A 13,150-nucleotide genomic window follows, 5' to 3' on the forward strand; every position below is an offset into this window, starting at 1 on the left:
GATCAGGAAAACACCACCAACCTTCTACAGGTAGCTTTAGCTGAACACTGTGCAGAGGTCACGCTACACTAACGTGAAAATAAAGTAGCTGAGTGCGGTAGTGATAGGATCAGAAAAACACACTAACTTGTAGCTTTAGATCAACACTGTGCAGAGGTCGCACTACACTAACTTGTTGCTTTAGCTGAGCACTGTGCAGAGGTCGCTCTACACTAACTTGTAGCTTTAGCTGAACACTGAGCAGAGGTGGCACTACACTGACTTGTAGCTTTAGCTGAACACTGTGCAGAGGACGCGCTACACTAACTTGTAAATAATGTAGCTGCCTGCGGTAGTGATAGGATCAGGAAAACACCACCAACCTTCTACAGGTAGCTTTAGCTGAACACTGTGCAGAGGTCGCACTACACTAACGTGTAAATAATGTAGCTGCCTGTGGTAGTGATAGGATCAGAAAAACACCACCAATCTTCTACAGGTAGCTTTAGCTGAACACCTTGCAGAGGTCGCACTACACTAACTTGTAGCTTTAGCTGAGCACTGTGCAGAAGTCTCATTACACTAACTTGTAGCTTTAGCTGAACACTGTGCAGAGGTCGCACTACACTAACTTGTAGCTTTAGCTGAACACTGTGCAGAGGACGCACTACACTAACTTGTAAATAATGTAGCTGCCTGCGGTTGTGATAGGATCAGAAAAACACCACCAATCTTCTACAGGTAGCTTTAGGTGAACACTGTGCAAGGGTTGCACTACACTAACGTGTAAATAATGTAGCTGCCTGCGGTAGTGATAGGATCAGAAAAACACCACCAATCTTCTGCAGGTAGCTTTAGCTGAACACCTTGCAGAGGTCGCACTACACTAACTTGTAGCTTTAGCTGAGTACTGTGCAGAAATCTCATTACACTAACTTGTAGCTTTAGCTGAACACTGTGCAGAGGTCGCACTACACTAACTTGTAGCTTTAGCTGAACACTGTGCAGAGGACGCACTACACTAACTTGTAAATAATGTAGCTGCCTGCGGTTGTGATAGGATCAGAAAAACACCACCAATCTTCTACAGGTAGCTTTAGGTGAACACTGTGCAAGGGTTGCACTACACTAACGTGTAAATAATGTAGCTGCCTGTGGTAGTGATAGGATCAGAAAAACACCACCAATCTTCTGCAGGTAGCTTTAGGTGAACACTGTGCAGAGTTCACACTACACTAACTTGTAGCTTTAGCTTAACACTGTGCAGATGTCACACTACACTAACTTGTAGCTTTAGCTCAACACTGTGCAGAGGTCGCACTACACTAACTTTTAGCTTTAGCTCAACACTGTGCAGAGGTCGCACTACACTAACTTGTAGCTTTAGCTGAACTCTGTGCAGAGGACGCACTACACTAACATTTAAATAATGTAGCTTCCTGCGGTAGTGATAGGATCAGGAAAACACCACCAACCTTCTACAGGTAGCTTTAGCTGAACACTATGCAGAGGTCGCACTACACTAACGTGTAAATAATGTAGCTGCCTGCAGTAGTGATAGGATCAGAAAAACACCACCAATCTTCTACAGGTAGCTTTAGCTGAACATCGTGCAGAGGTCGCACTACACTAACTTGTAGCTTTAGCTGAGCACTGTGCAGAGGTCACACTACACTAACTTGTAGCTTTAGCCGAACACTGTGCAGAGGTCGCACTACAGTAACTTGTAGCTTTAGCCGAACACTGTGCAGAGGTCGCACTACAGTAACTTGTAGCTTTAGCTGAACACTGTGCAGAGGACGCACTACACTAACTTGTAAATAATGTAGCTGCCTGCTGTAGTGATAGGATCAGAAAAACACCACCAATCTTCTACAGGTAGCTTTAGCTTAACATTGTGCAGAGGTCACACTACACTAACTTGTAGCTTTAGCTGAACACTGTGCAGAGGTCGCACTACACTAACTTGTAGCTTTAGCTCAACACTGTGCAGAGGTCGCACTACACTAACTCGTATTTTTAGCTCAACACTGTGCAGAGGACACACTACACTAATGTTGAGATAATGTAGCTCCCTGCGGTAGTGATAGGATCAGGAAAACACCACCAGTCTTCTACAGGTAGTTTTAGCTGAACACTGTGCAGAGGTCACACTACACTAACTTGTAGCTTTAGCTGAACACTGCAGAGGTCGCACTGCACTAACTTGTAGCTTTAGCTCAACACTGTGCAGAGGTCACACTACACTAACTTGTAACTTTAGCTGAACACTGTGCAGAGGATGCACTACAATAACGTTTAAATAATGTAGCTTCCTACGGTTGTGATAGGATCAGGAAAACACCACCAACCTTCTACAGGTAGCTTTAGCTCAACACTGTGCAGAGGTCGCATTACACTAACCCATATCTTTAGCTGAACACTCGGCAGAGGTCGCACTACACTAAAGTTTAAATAATGTAGCTGCCTGCGGTTGTGATAGGATCAGGAAAACACCAACAACCTTCTACCTTTAGCTTTAGCTGAACACTGTGCAGAGGTCGCACTACACTAACTTATAACTTTAGCTGAACACTGTGCAGAGGTCGCACTTCACTATCTTGTACCTTTAGCTGAACACTGTGCAGAAAAGGCACTACACTAACATTTAAATAATGTAGCTGCCTGCGGTAGTGATAGGATCAGGAAAGTACCACCAACCTTCTATAGTTAGCTTTAGCTGAACATTGTGCAGAGGTCGCACTACACTAACGTGTAAATAATGTAGCTGCCTGCGGTAGTGATAGGATCAGAAAAACACCACCAATCTTCTACAGGTAACTTTAGCTGAACACTGCAGAGGTCCCTCTACTCTAACTTGTAGCTTTAGGTGAACACTGTGCAGAGGTCGAACTACACTAACTTGTAGCTTTAGCTGAACACTGTGCAGAGGACGCACTACACTCACTTGTAAATAATGTAGCTGCCTGCGGTAGTGATAGGATCAGAAAAACACCACCAATCTTTTACAGGTAGCTTTAGCTGAACACTGTGCAGAGGTCGCACTACACTAACTTGTAGCTTTAGCTGAACACTGTGCAGAGGTCGCACTACATTAACTTGTAGCTTTAGCTGAACACTGTGCAGAGGTCGCACTACACTAACTTGTAGCTTTAGATGAACACTGTGCAGAGGGCGCAGTACACTAACTTGTAGCTTTAGCTGAACACTGTACATAGGTCGCACTACAGTAACTTGTAGCTTTAGCTGAACACTGTGCAGAGGGCGCACTACACTAACTTGTAGCTTTAGCTGAACACTGTGCATAGGTCGCACTACACTAACTTGTAGTTTTAGCTGAACACTGTGCAGAGGTTGCACTACACTATCTTATAAATAATTTAGCTGCGTGCGGTAGTGATAGGATCAGAAAAACACCACCAATCTTCTACAGGTAGCTTTAGCTGAACACTGTGCAGAGGATGCAATAAACTAACTGTAAATACTGTAGCTGCCTAACTGTGGTACTAATAGGATTAGAAGAACACCAGCAATTTTCTTCAGGTAGCTGTAAATACTGTAACAACACCTGCCTGCCTGTCAGTAGGAAGATAATAACAGGAACGGATCTAGCTAAACTGAATACAGTGTTAATATATATATATATATATATATATATATATATATATATATATATATATATATACATATATATATATACACACACACAAAACACCTGGGATGCATATATATACAAAAATACACTGTAAGTGCAGCTAACTGACTGACTGTTCTGCCTAATCTATCTAACCTAAATCAAATTACACTGTCTCTCTGTCTCTGTCTCTCAACGCCGAAACACGCTACACAGTGCCGAAGTGCAGGCGGACTTATATAGTGTTGGGCGTGTACTAAACCCCCTTAGCCATAATTGGCCAAAGCCCACCTGGCTTTGGCCAATTAGAGCTCTCTGTACAGACGGCACTGTGATTGGCCAAGCATGCGGGTCATAGTGCATGCTTGGCCAATCATCAGCCAGCAATGTACTGCGATGCCGCAGTGAATTATGGGCCATGACGCCCCTCTCAAATTTGGAGCGAACGGCCCATATTGTTCGCAATTCCGCGAACGACCGAACAGACGATTTTCGAGTCGAACATGGGCTCGACTCGAACATGAAGCTCATCTCTATTGAGGAGTTCTACATGGCTCTATACAGCGACCCTGAAATCCCACACGACCCTCCCTCCCCTGACCTGACCGATCGCCTGCACCAGTATCTGGAACGCATTGGAATTCCCAGACTTCAGGCCTCGGACCTCCTTTCCCTTAATGCATCTATCACGGTTGAGGAACTGACGGCCACCATCAAGACCCTGCCTACGCATAAATACCCTGGCCCAGATGGCCTCCCTTATGAATATTACAAATCATTCCTCCCCATTCTCCTACCACATATGTGTAAACTGTTTAACGGCTTTCTTCAGCTAACCCCTATTCCCTCAGACATGCAAAGGTCGTTTCTTATGCGGATCCACAAATCTGATAAGGACCTATCTCTGTGCGCTAGCGATAGGCCGATAGCACTACTAAACTCTGATCTGAAAATCTTCACCAAGCTCCTTTCGAAACGTCTAAACCTGATTCTGCCCTCCTTAATACATAAGGATCAGGTGGGTTTTGTCCCCCTCTGTTAAGCGGGGGACAACACAAGATGGGTCATCGACCTAATAGGTGTGGCGAACAGAGATTGCCTGGAATCTCTAGCTCTTAGTCTAGACGCGGAAAAGGCCTTTGCTTGCCTTGGCTGGCCTTTTCTGTTCGCCACGTTGAGACACGTGGGGTTCCTACAGGCCAACCATCACTTATACACTAATCCCACATCCCAGGTTAAGACTCCTTTCGCTCTGTCCTCCACCTTTCAGATAGCGAATGGGAACCACCAGGGGTGCCTACTCTCACCGTTACTGTTTGCGCTGTGTGTGGAGCCCCTGGCGGTGTCCATTCGTAGAAATCCGGATATCCGAGGGGTCCCGGTGCGGGGGAGGGAGTTTAAATTAGCACTTTTCACAGACGATATCATACTCACCCTGACCCAGCCTAGTACCTCACTGCCCAACCTACATGCTAAACTCGATCTCTATAAATCCCTTTCTGGCTATAAAATAAATGCGACTAAATCGGAGGCTCTCCCAATTAACATCCCAGCAGCAGAAGTGCAAAACCTGCAGCAGTGCTTCCCCTACCACTGGAAGACATCAGCCCTGAAATATCTGGAGGTTCAGATTACTCCGTCTTATGCCACTCTACACCAGGCAAACTCCCCCCCCATTCCGCTCCATAAGAGACCTTCTACAGAAATGGAAGGTCCACCACATATCTCTCCTGGGGAGGGTGGCCTCTGTGAAGATGACCATTGTCCCCAAACTCCTCTATCTCTTCCAGACACTGCCCATCCCAGTCCTGTATGCAGACTTGAGAAGACTCCAGGCGGACTTGGTGCCTTTTGTCTGGAACTATAGGTGACATAGAATACCCCGCTCAGTCCTGATGTCGTCTTGTTCCGATGGGGGGCTGACGTTTCCTGACTTAATTAAATACTACCAAGCAACTCAGCTGCACGCCTTGACCTCCTGGTTTCCCCAACGGTCCTACAACAAATGGACAGAAATTGAAAAAATATTGGTTCGCGCCCACACACCCAATTGGTTTGCTCTGGAAAGCGAATGCGGAGGTAGACTCAGCCCGGCTTTTGGGACCGATGTTTCATCTCAGGTCACTCTGGCGCAGACTATCCCGTGCACATAGACTTGGCTCAGAAAAGTCACTCCTGACCTCCTTGCTCTACAACCCCAGGATGCCTGCTGGTCTCACACATCAGATGTCTTTCCGCTGAGTGACGCGGGATTTATTCCATTTTGGCCACCTAGTGGACCCTAGATCACGCAAAGTGCTCTCATTTACTGAACTCCAGAATAAATATGACTTACCTTGCCAGGTGTTTTATGGGTATTTGCAAATACTTCACTACGCTCTATCTTTCGAGCCGAATCTCCAATTCTCTGCGCCAACCTCCTTTGAGAACCTGGTGATGGAGGGATCCGCACGCCGAAGTTTGATTTCTGACATATACCGGCTGCTAAACTCTTACTCCATCCCCACCCAGGGTAAGCATGCATATATGCTTTGCTGGGAAAAAGTACTAGGAGAAGAAATCCCAGAGGCGACATGGCAGACGATCTGGTCTCAGGCAGCAAAAACCTCTTTTTGCACATTCTACAAAGAGAATGCTTATAAAATCCTCTATTTTGGTACCTGACACCAGATGTGCTCCATGCTATCTATCCCTCTAGCTCAGATAGGTGTTGGCACTGTCAGGGAGCAAAGGGGACCCTCTATCACATTTACTGGAGCTGCCCCAAGATAGTGCCTTTCTGGACAGAAACACAGCTTTTATTATCCCGCCTTCTTGGAGTACAGGTTCCCAAGACCCCAAAATCATTCCTCTTAGGGGTTTCACCCCTGCAGATCCCCAAATATTCCAAAAAACTGCTTAGACATGTCCTAACAGCTGCAAGATGCCTGGTTGCCCTCCACTGGAAACGGCACTCCCCACCCTCCCAGGCAGATTTGTATACTAGAATAAAAGATATAGAGCTCATGGAAAAATGACAGCCAGATTACAGGACAGGCTGGAAATGCATGACAAGGTTTGGGAGGAGTGGCACCGGTAACAAGATCCGCCCTGAGCAGTTGGTCGAGACCCCCCACCCCCCCTTCCTCACCCCCCCCATCTCTCCCTCTTGTGTAGTTTTCTTTCCCCCTTCTTTCTAATTATTCTCTCTTTCTGTTTTCTTTTCCTCTTTTTTTTGGGTTCTACTGTGGCCCATAGCAGACCCTATTTGACATCTAGCAGCTTGCATATGGAGTCAGCAATGACCCCCTACTGTCTATTTCACTGTTTACTGTTACTGAATATGTACTGGTTCTACTGCCATTATAATGAAGTCCGTGTATTACAGTGTCAACTTCTTGTCTATTTACCTGCTGTTATGATTAATAAAAATTGTTATTTAAAAAAAAAAAAGAGTACCTGTCTGGAGCATAATGGATGTGCAGGCGCATGGGTATGTGCAAGCGCACTGATGTGCATGTTCTCAGCCCGGGTTGGCGCCAAGCGGCCTTTATAAGGGAGCTAGTTACCCTCTGTGATTGCTGGCTGATCTTCATTTCTTTAGTGCATTTGTTCCTGTGAAACCTTGCTGTGAATACCTGTTAACGACTCAGCTTGCCACTGGACCTGTCTTCTGCCCGCCTCCTGATTTGACCCCGGCTTGTTTAATGAACTGTCTTTCTCTGCTCTCCTGTGTATGACCCTGGCAATCCTCCTACCTATAACTGGCCTCCACAGCAAGGAGCACTTTAAGAGCGATGCATGTCAAACAAAACCAAAGGAATTTCCAAGCTCAACTTACCGACCAGCCTGCAACCAACCAAATTATCCTGTCTGACAATATGCGTTAAAAACGGGGGTTTCGTTTGCGCACATTTGCAATTGCATGCATAAGCTACAGAGTCCCATCAAGGCACCCTGTTTTCTGTAGTCCTAACTCTAAATTTTGAGAGCTTCCACAGTGGAAGCACATGCATTATAATGGATAGGTAGAGGGCAGGTGAGCCTGGAGGGAGCCCAACCCTCCTTAAAGGCACAGGGGCACACTGGACACCCAGCACATATCACTATGGCAACAAAGGTATCCACTGCGTTGCCTCAACAGTGCTTCCACTGTGGAGGCTCTCAAACTTTTAAGTTGGGACTACAGAAAATGGGTTGCCTTGACAGGGCTTTGTAGCTTACGCATGTATTTGCAAATGTGTGCAAACTAAACCCATATTGCTAGACAGGATAATTTGGTTGGTCGCAGGCTGGATGGTAAGTTGAGCTTAGACATTGCTTTGGTTTTGTTTGACATCCCCTAGACTGAGCCTGTATTGTCAGTGTGCATAGAACTGTTCTTGTGACTAGCAGATTCTGTGCTAGCAGGTAAGACCTGGGGTAATCTACAGCAGCCTCTTCTCGGGTAGCACTACATATGTAATCATCCACTACAGATCCTGTGGCTCTCTTCTTACCCTTAAACAGAACATAGTTGACCAGGGCCAACTTAGTATCTGCAGGAAATTCTTCGACAAGTTCCTTAATTTTGCCTTCAGTTTTATTCTCCACATATTCATTCACTTCTCTTTTAGCCTCTTGTGGGTCATTAAAATTGGTCTTCCTAATTTCAGCAAGATAAAGATACTTTAAATCATCTTCAAAGCTCTTCAGCAAGGTCAGTGTCTGCTGTACAAAGAGGGCATTGCCGATGTCAACTTGAAGGCTGCTTTTTGGTTCATTCAGCAGATGGAGAAGAGTGGAATAAGCCTGGTGGACCTCACTTTCTGTGGAGTTTGTGTTGTTCAGGCTCAAACCTTCCAGGATTTCCTGGTGGGTCTTTGATTGGGTGCCCAACAACAGCATGGAAAAAGCAGAAGAAATACTGAAAGGTGAAAAAACAATATTTTTGGGTGGTGAATCCTTGCCCTGAGAAGACACAGAGGCCAGATGCTTGAAGAAATTAAAGGCAAATTCCGTATTTCCTTTTACTGCTTCTTTTAGTGCTTGGGCTTTTTTTCCACCTTCAGCATCTTCATGGGTCTCTTTAGATTTGTGTTCATCTGAAGCAGTTATGACCGGGATGAGCAAAAGCAAAATTAGGAGGAACTTCATGTCTTCTCAGTATAGACGCTCACCTGCAGGTAATGACAATGTGTTAGTTGAGTCTTTGTTTTCAACCACTAATAAGACTAATGCCGCGTACACACGAGCGGTATTGACGGCAGACTTGGTCCGGCGGACCGGAGTCCGGCAGACAATTCGATCGTGTGTGGTGCTCCAGCAGACTTCTTTTTCCCAAAAGTTTGACGGACCTAGAAATGAAACATGTTTCAAATCTTTCCCACGGACTCGAGTCTGGTCGAAAAGTCCACTCGTCTGTATGCTATTTTGACGAACAAAAAACGACGCTAGGGCAGCTATTGGCTACTGGCTATCAACTTCCTTGTTTTAGTCCAGTCGTATGTCATCACGTACGAATCCATCGGACTTTGGTTGATCGTGTGTAGGCAAGTCCGCTCATTTGGAAAGTCCGTCGAAAAGTCCCCTGGACCAAGTCTGCCGTAAAGTCCGCTCGTGTGTACGCGGCATAAGTGTAACATAACACGATCTCAAGACTTCTAAAATCATCATGGAGGCCTTAAAATGTATGTCTGGGCAAAATAAGTAAAACAAAATCATTAAATATTTGGAATACTTCCACATTTCCCAATGTTTTGTCACTTCAGAATGCTGCAGGTTTATTCAAATTGTTAATCTGTCAAAAATCCATTGGGCTCCCAACTTCCTGCAGTGAGCTGCCATTGCTGCCTCTGCTGCACTCAAATCCCTAGAATTGTTTTCAGTCCTTCCCAGTTCTCCCTACTGGACTACAGAACACCTCCCTCTTATGTTATTGAGATTGGGGGATGTCTGTAGTAGTCCAGGATAGAGAAAGCTGACAAACTGATTTACATTTGTAAATTGCAGTGGTGGGGTCTTGTTTGTACCCCCCACTTGTGTTTACAGTTCTTCATTCAACCCAACAGTCTTTTTTAGGACTTATCTGTGTCAGTAAAACAATTGATTTCTAGCCCTTGCTTTTGCAGAGCCAATGCTTTTTTTCCTACTAGACTTCCCTTACAAAGAGGGCTTTTTTAAGTGGCAAAGGGGGCGGGGTTGGGGTTTTGGGGCTTTTCACTTTTTATTTCATTATATGTTGGTAGGAATTTTTTTAGGATTAGGACACTCAAGGCTCAAGGGAAAAGCAGCCTGTAAATGGATAGAAAACTGGCTAAAAGACCAAATTCAGAGAGTAGTTGTTAATGATTCTTACTCTGAATGGTCTAAGGTTATTAGTGGTGCACCCCAAGGTTCAGTATTGGGGCCCCTACTTTTTAATATCTTTATAAATGATATAGGGCCTGGGATTTCAGTCTTTGCAGATGACACCAAGATATGCAGTGGAATAACGTCCTTACAGGATGTCTCCAATTTACAAGCCGACCTCAATGCTCTGTCTAATTAGGCAACTAAGTGGTAAATGAGATTGAAAGAGGAGCAACACCCAAAAGGGGAAGCTCCACTTGTCCCCCAATTTGCACCTTTCGTGGATGGGGGGGAGCGGGTACTTGGTTTTGATACGTACCTGCTCCCACTTCTGATTGAGTTTGCCAAGCAAACTCAGCCAGAGGTTCAGCCCCCCTCCTCCTTCCCACCCTGCCGCCCCATTCACAAAGCGCAGCATACTTCACGGATGTGCAGTAGAGAGTTGTATGTGAAGCTGCCAGGCTTTACTGCCTGTCTTGCTCTAGCCATAATGGTGGGGATATGATCACCATGTATAAATACATAAGGGGGATATGATCTTCATGTATAAATACTGTATTTATTGCCATATAACACTCACTTTTTCACCATGAAAATTGAGTGCAAATAGTGGGTGCGTGTTATACGCCAATACTTCAATTTTAGCTGCCTCGGAGGGGACAGGGAGGGGGGGCGGGACGAGCGCCATCAGATTACATACAGTGAGAATCTTCTGTTTACTTGGTGGCCTCTGTAATAGAAAGTCCTGTCTCCTGGGCCGCCATTGGACCACTGTTCTGTCTATCATAGGAGATTCTCACTGTATGTAATCTGTCAGCGCTCGTCCCGCCCCCCTCCCTGTCCCCTCTAGGCTGCAGATGAACATCGATCAGGCTGCAATGATGGCAGTGGTGAGGCTGCTGCATTGATGGCAGTGGTGAGGCTGCTGCATTGATGGCAATGGTGAGGCTGCTGCATTGATGGCAATGGTGAGGCTGCTGCATTGATGGCAATGGTGAGGCTGCTGCATTGATGGCAGTGGTGAGGCTGCTGCATTGATGGCAATGGTGAGGCTGCTGCATTGATGGCAATGGTGAGGCTGCTGCATTGATGGCAATGGTGAGGCTGCTGCATTGATGACAATGGCAAGGTTGCTGCATTGATGGCAATGGTGGGGCTGCATTGATGTGGACTAATGAGGCTGCATTGATGGCACTTGTGAGGCTGCAGATGGGCATTGATCAGGCTGCATTGATGGCAATGGTGTGGCTGCAGTTGGGGACTGACCCTTATTTTGCTTCAAAGGTCCTTATTAAAAAGTTAAGTTTTTTTCCTGAAACTTCCCTCTTAAAATGAATGTGCGTGTTATACGCCTGTGCGTGTTATACGCCGATAAATACGGTACATATAGTTCAGTTACATAGTAGGTGAGGTTAAAAAAAGACACAAGTCCATCAAGTCCAACCTATGTGTGCGATTATATGTCAGTATTACATTGTATATCCCTGTATGTTGCGGTCATTCGGGTGCTTATATAATAGTTTTTTGAAACTATAGATGCCCCCCGCTGTTGACGACGGCCTGTGGAAGGGAATTCCACATCCTTGACGCTCTTATAGTAAAGAACCCTCTACGTAGTTTAAGGTTAAACCTCTTTTCTTCTAATTTGAATGAGTGGCCACGAGTCTTGTTAAACTCCCTTCTATGAAAAAGTTTTATCCCTATTGTGGGGTCACCAGTACGGTATTTGTATATTGAAATCATATCCCCTCTCAAGCGTCTCTTCTCCAGAGAGAATAAGTTCAGTGCTTGCAACCTTTCTTCATAACTAATATCCTCCAGACCCTTTATTAGCTTTGTTGCCCTTCTTTGTACTCGCTCCATTTCCAGTACATCCTTCCTGAGGACTGGTGCCCAGAACTGGACAGCATACTCCAGGTGCGGCCGGACCAGAGTCTTGTAGAGCAGGAAAATTATCAGTTTATCTCTGGAGTTGATCCCCTTTTTAATGCATGTCAATATTCTGTTTGCTTTGTTAGTAGCAGCTTGGTATTGCATGCCATTGCGAAGCCTATCATCTACTAGGACCCCCAGGTCCTTTTCCATCCTTGATTCCCCCAGAGGTTCTCCCCCCAGTCTATAGATTGCATTTATATTTTTGCCACCCAAATACATTATTTACATTTGTCTACATTGAACCTCATTTGCCATGTAGTTGCCCACCTCATTAATTTGTTCAGATCTTTTTGCAAGGTTTCCACATCCTGGGGAGAAGTTATTGCCCTGCTTAGCTTAGTATTGTCTGCAAATACAGAGATTGAACTGTTTATCCCATCCTCCAGATCGTTTATGAACAAAATAAATAGGTCCCAGCACAGAACCCTGGGGGACCCTGCTACCCACCTCTGACCATTCCGAGTACTCCCCATTTATCACCACCCTCTGAACACGCCCTTGTAGCCAGTTTTCAATCCATGTACTCTCCCTATGGTCCATGCCAATGGACTTTATTTTGTACAGTAAATGTTTATGGGGAACTGTGTCAAATGCTTTTGCAAAATCCAGATACAAATGTGACCCAGTGACGAAACATGTCGGGGCGTGGCTACACGGCAATCCTATACGTGATTTAGAAGGGAGAGTGAAGGAGGAAGGAGAAACAGGCACAGAGCAAGGGTCAGTGTATGGACGCGGAGGATTATTTACTTCGTGCTGGTGAGACTGTCATCGGCGTTCATACTCCCTGGGTCCGCCGTGGCCATGTACTGTTAAATCACTGTCTGCTGCATGTTTCGCTGTAATGTTAACTGGCTTCCATGAATCGATTTGCCCATTGTTTTTATCCACCATGTGAGTGTATTGGAGTTTGTTTTAGTGTTGAATAAATTCTTTTAAAACGATACTACACTATTGGAGCATTTCTTCTCATCCTTTATGTGAAACATCACCCTGAGGAGAAAGTCTGGAATATATAGCGGTGGATAATAGTGGCGCTGTTTAAGCCCTATAAGAGTGGGTTGAGGCCTATTTTGGGCCAAACACGAAAGTGGGAGGCCTTTATTGCTGGTGAGTTTGAAATTTACAAGGGAGTGGAATCACGTCACTGAGGTGTGGTGGACACTTGGATTTGCAGCACTATCAAGTGGAGACACTTTTACTTTTGGAATTGCCTTCTCATTTTTCACATTATATGTGGACTTTCACTTTTCACTTTTATATATTTTTTTGCATTTTCTGCACATTTTATAT

The 13,150-nt window shown here is 45.2% G+C and overlaps 1 protein-coding gene across 3 annotated transcripts in view; it reads right to left on the reverse strand.

Moving 5' to 3' along the window:
- LOC141117057 (serine protease inhibitor A6-like) overlaps positions 1-13,150 on the reverse strand; it is an 82,978-nt gene that overhangs the window by 30,448 nt on the left and 39,380 nt on the right. For all 3 annotated transcript variants that reach the window (XM_073609659.1, XM_073609658.1, XM_073609660.1), the window contains exon 2: positions 8,092-8,751. In XM_073609659.1, the coding sequence (XP_073465760.1) occupies positions 8,092-8,728 (637 nt within the window). In that variant the 5' untranslated portion in view covers positions 8,729-8,751. The remainder of the gene's footprint in view (positions 1-8,091; positions 8,752-13,150) is intronic.

This window comes from Aquarana catesbeiana, linkage group LG13, assembly GCF_042186555.1.
Source record: "Aquarana catesbeiana isolate 2022-GZ linkage group LG13, ASM4218655v1, whole genome shotgun sequence".
Classification (NCBI taxonomy): Eukaryota; Metazoa; Chordata; class Amphibia; order Anura; family Ranidae; genus Aquarana; species Aquarana catesbeiana.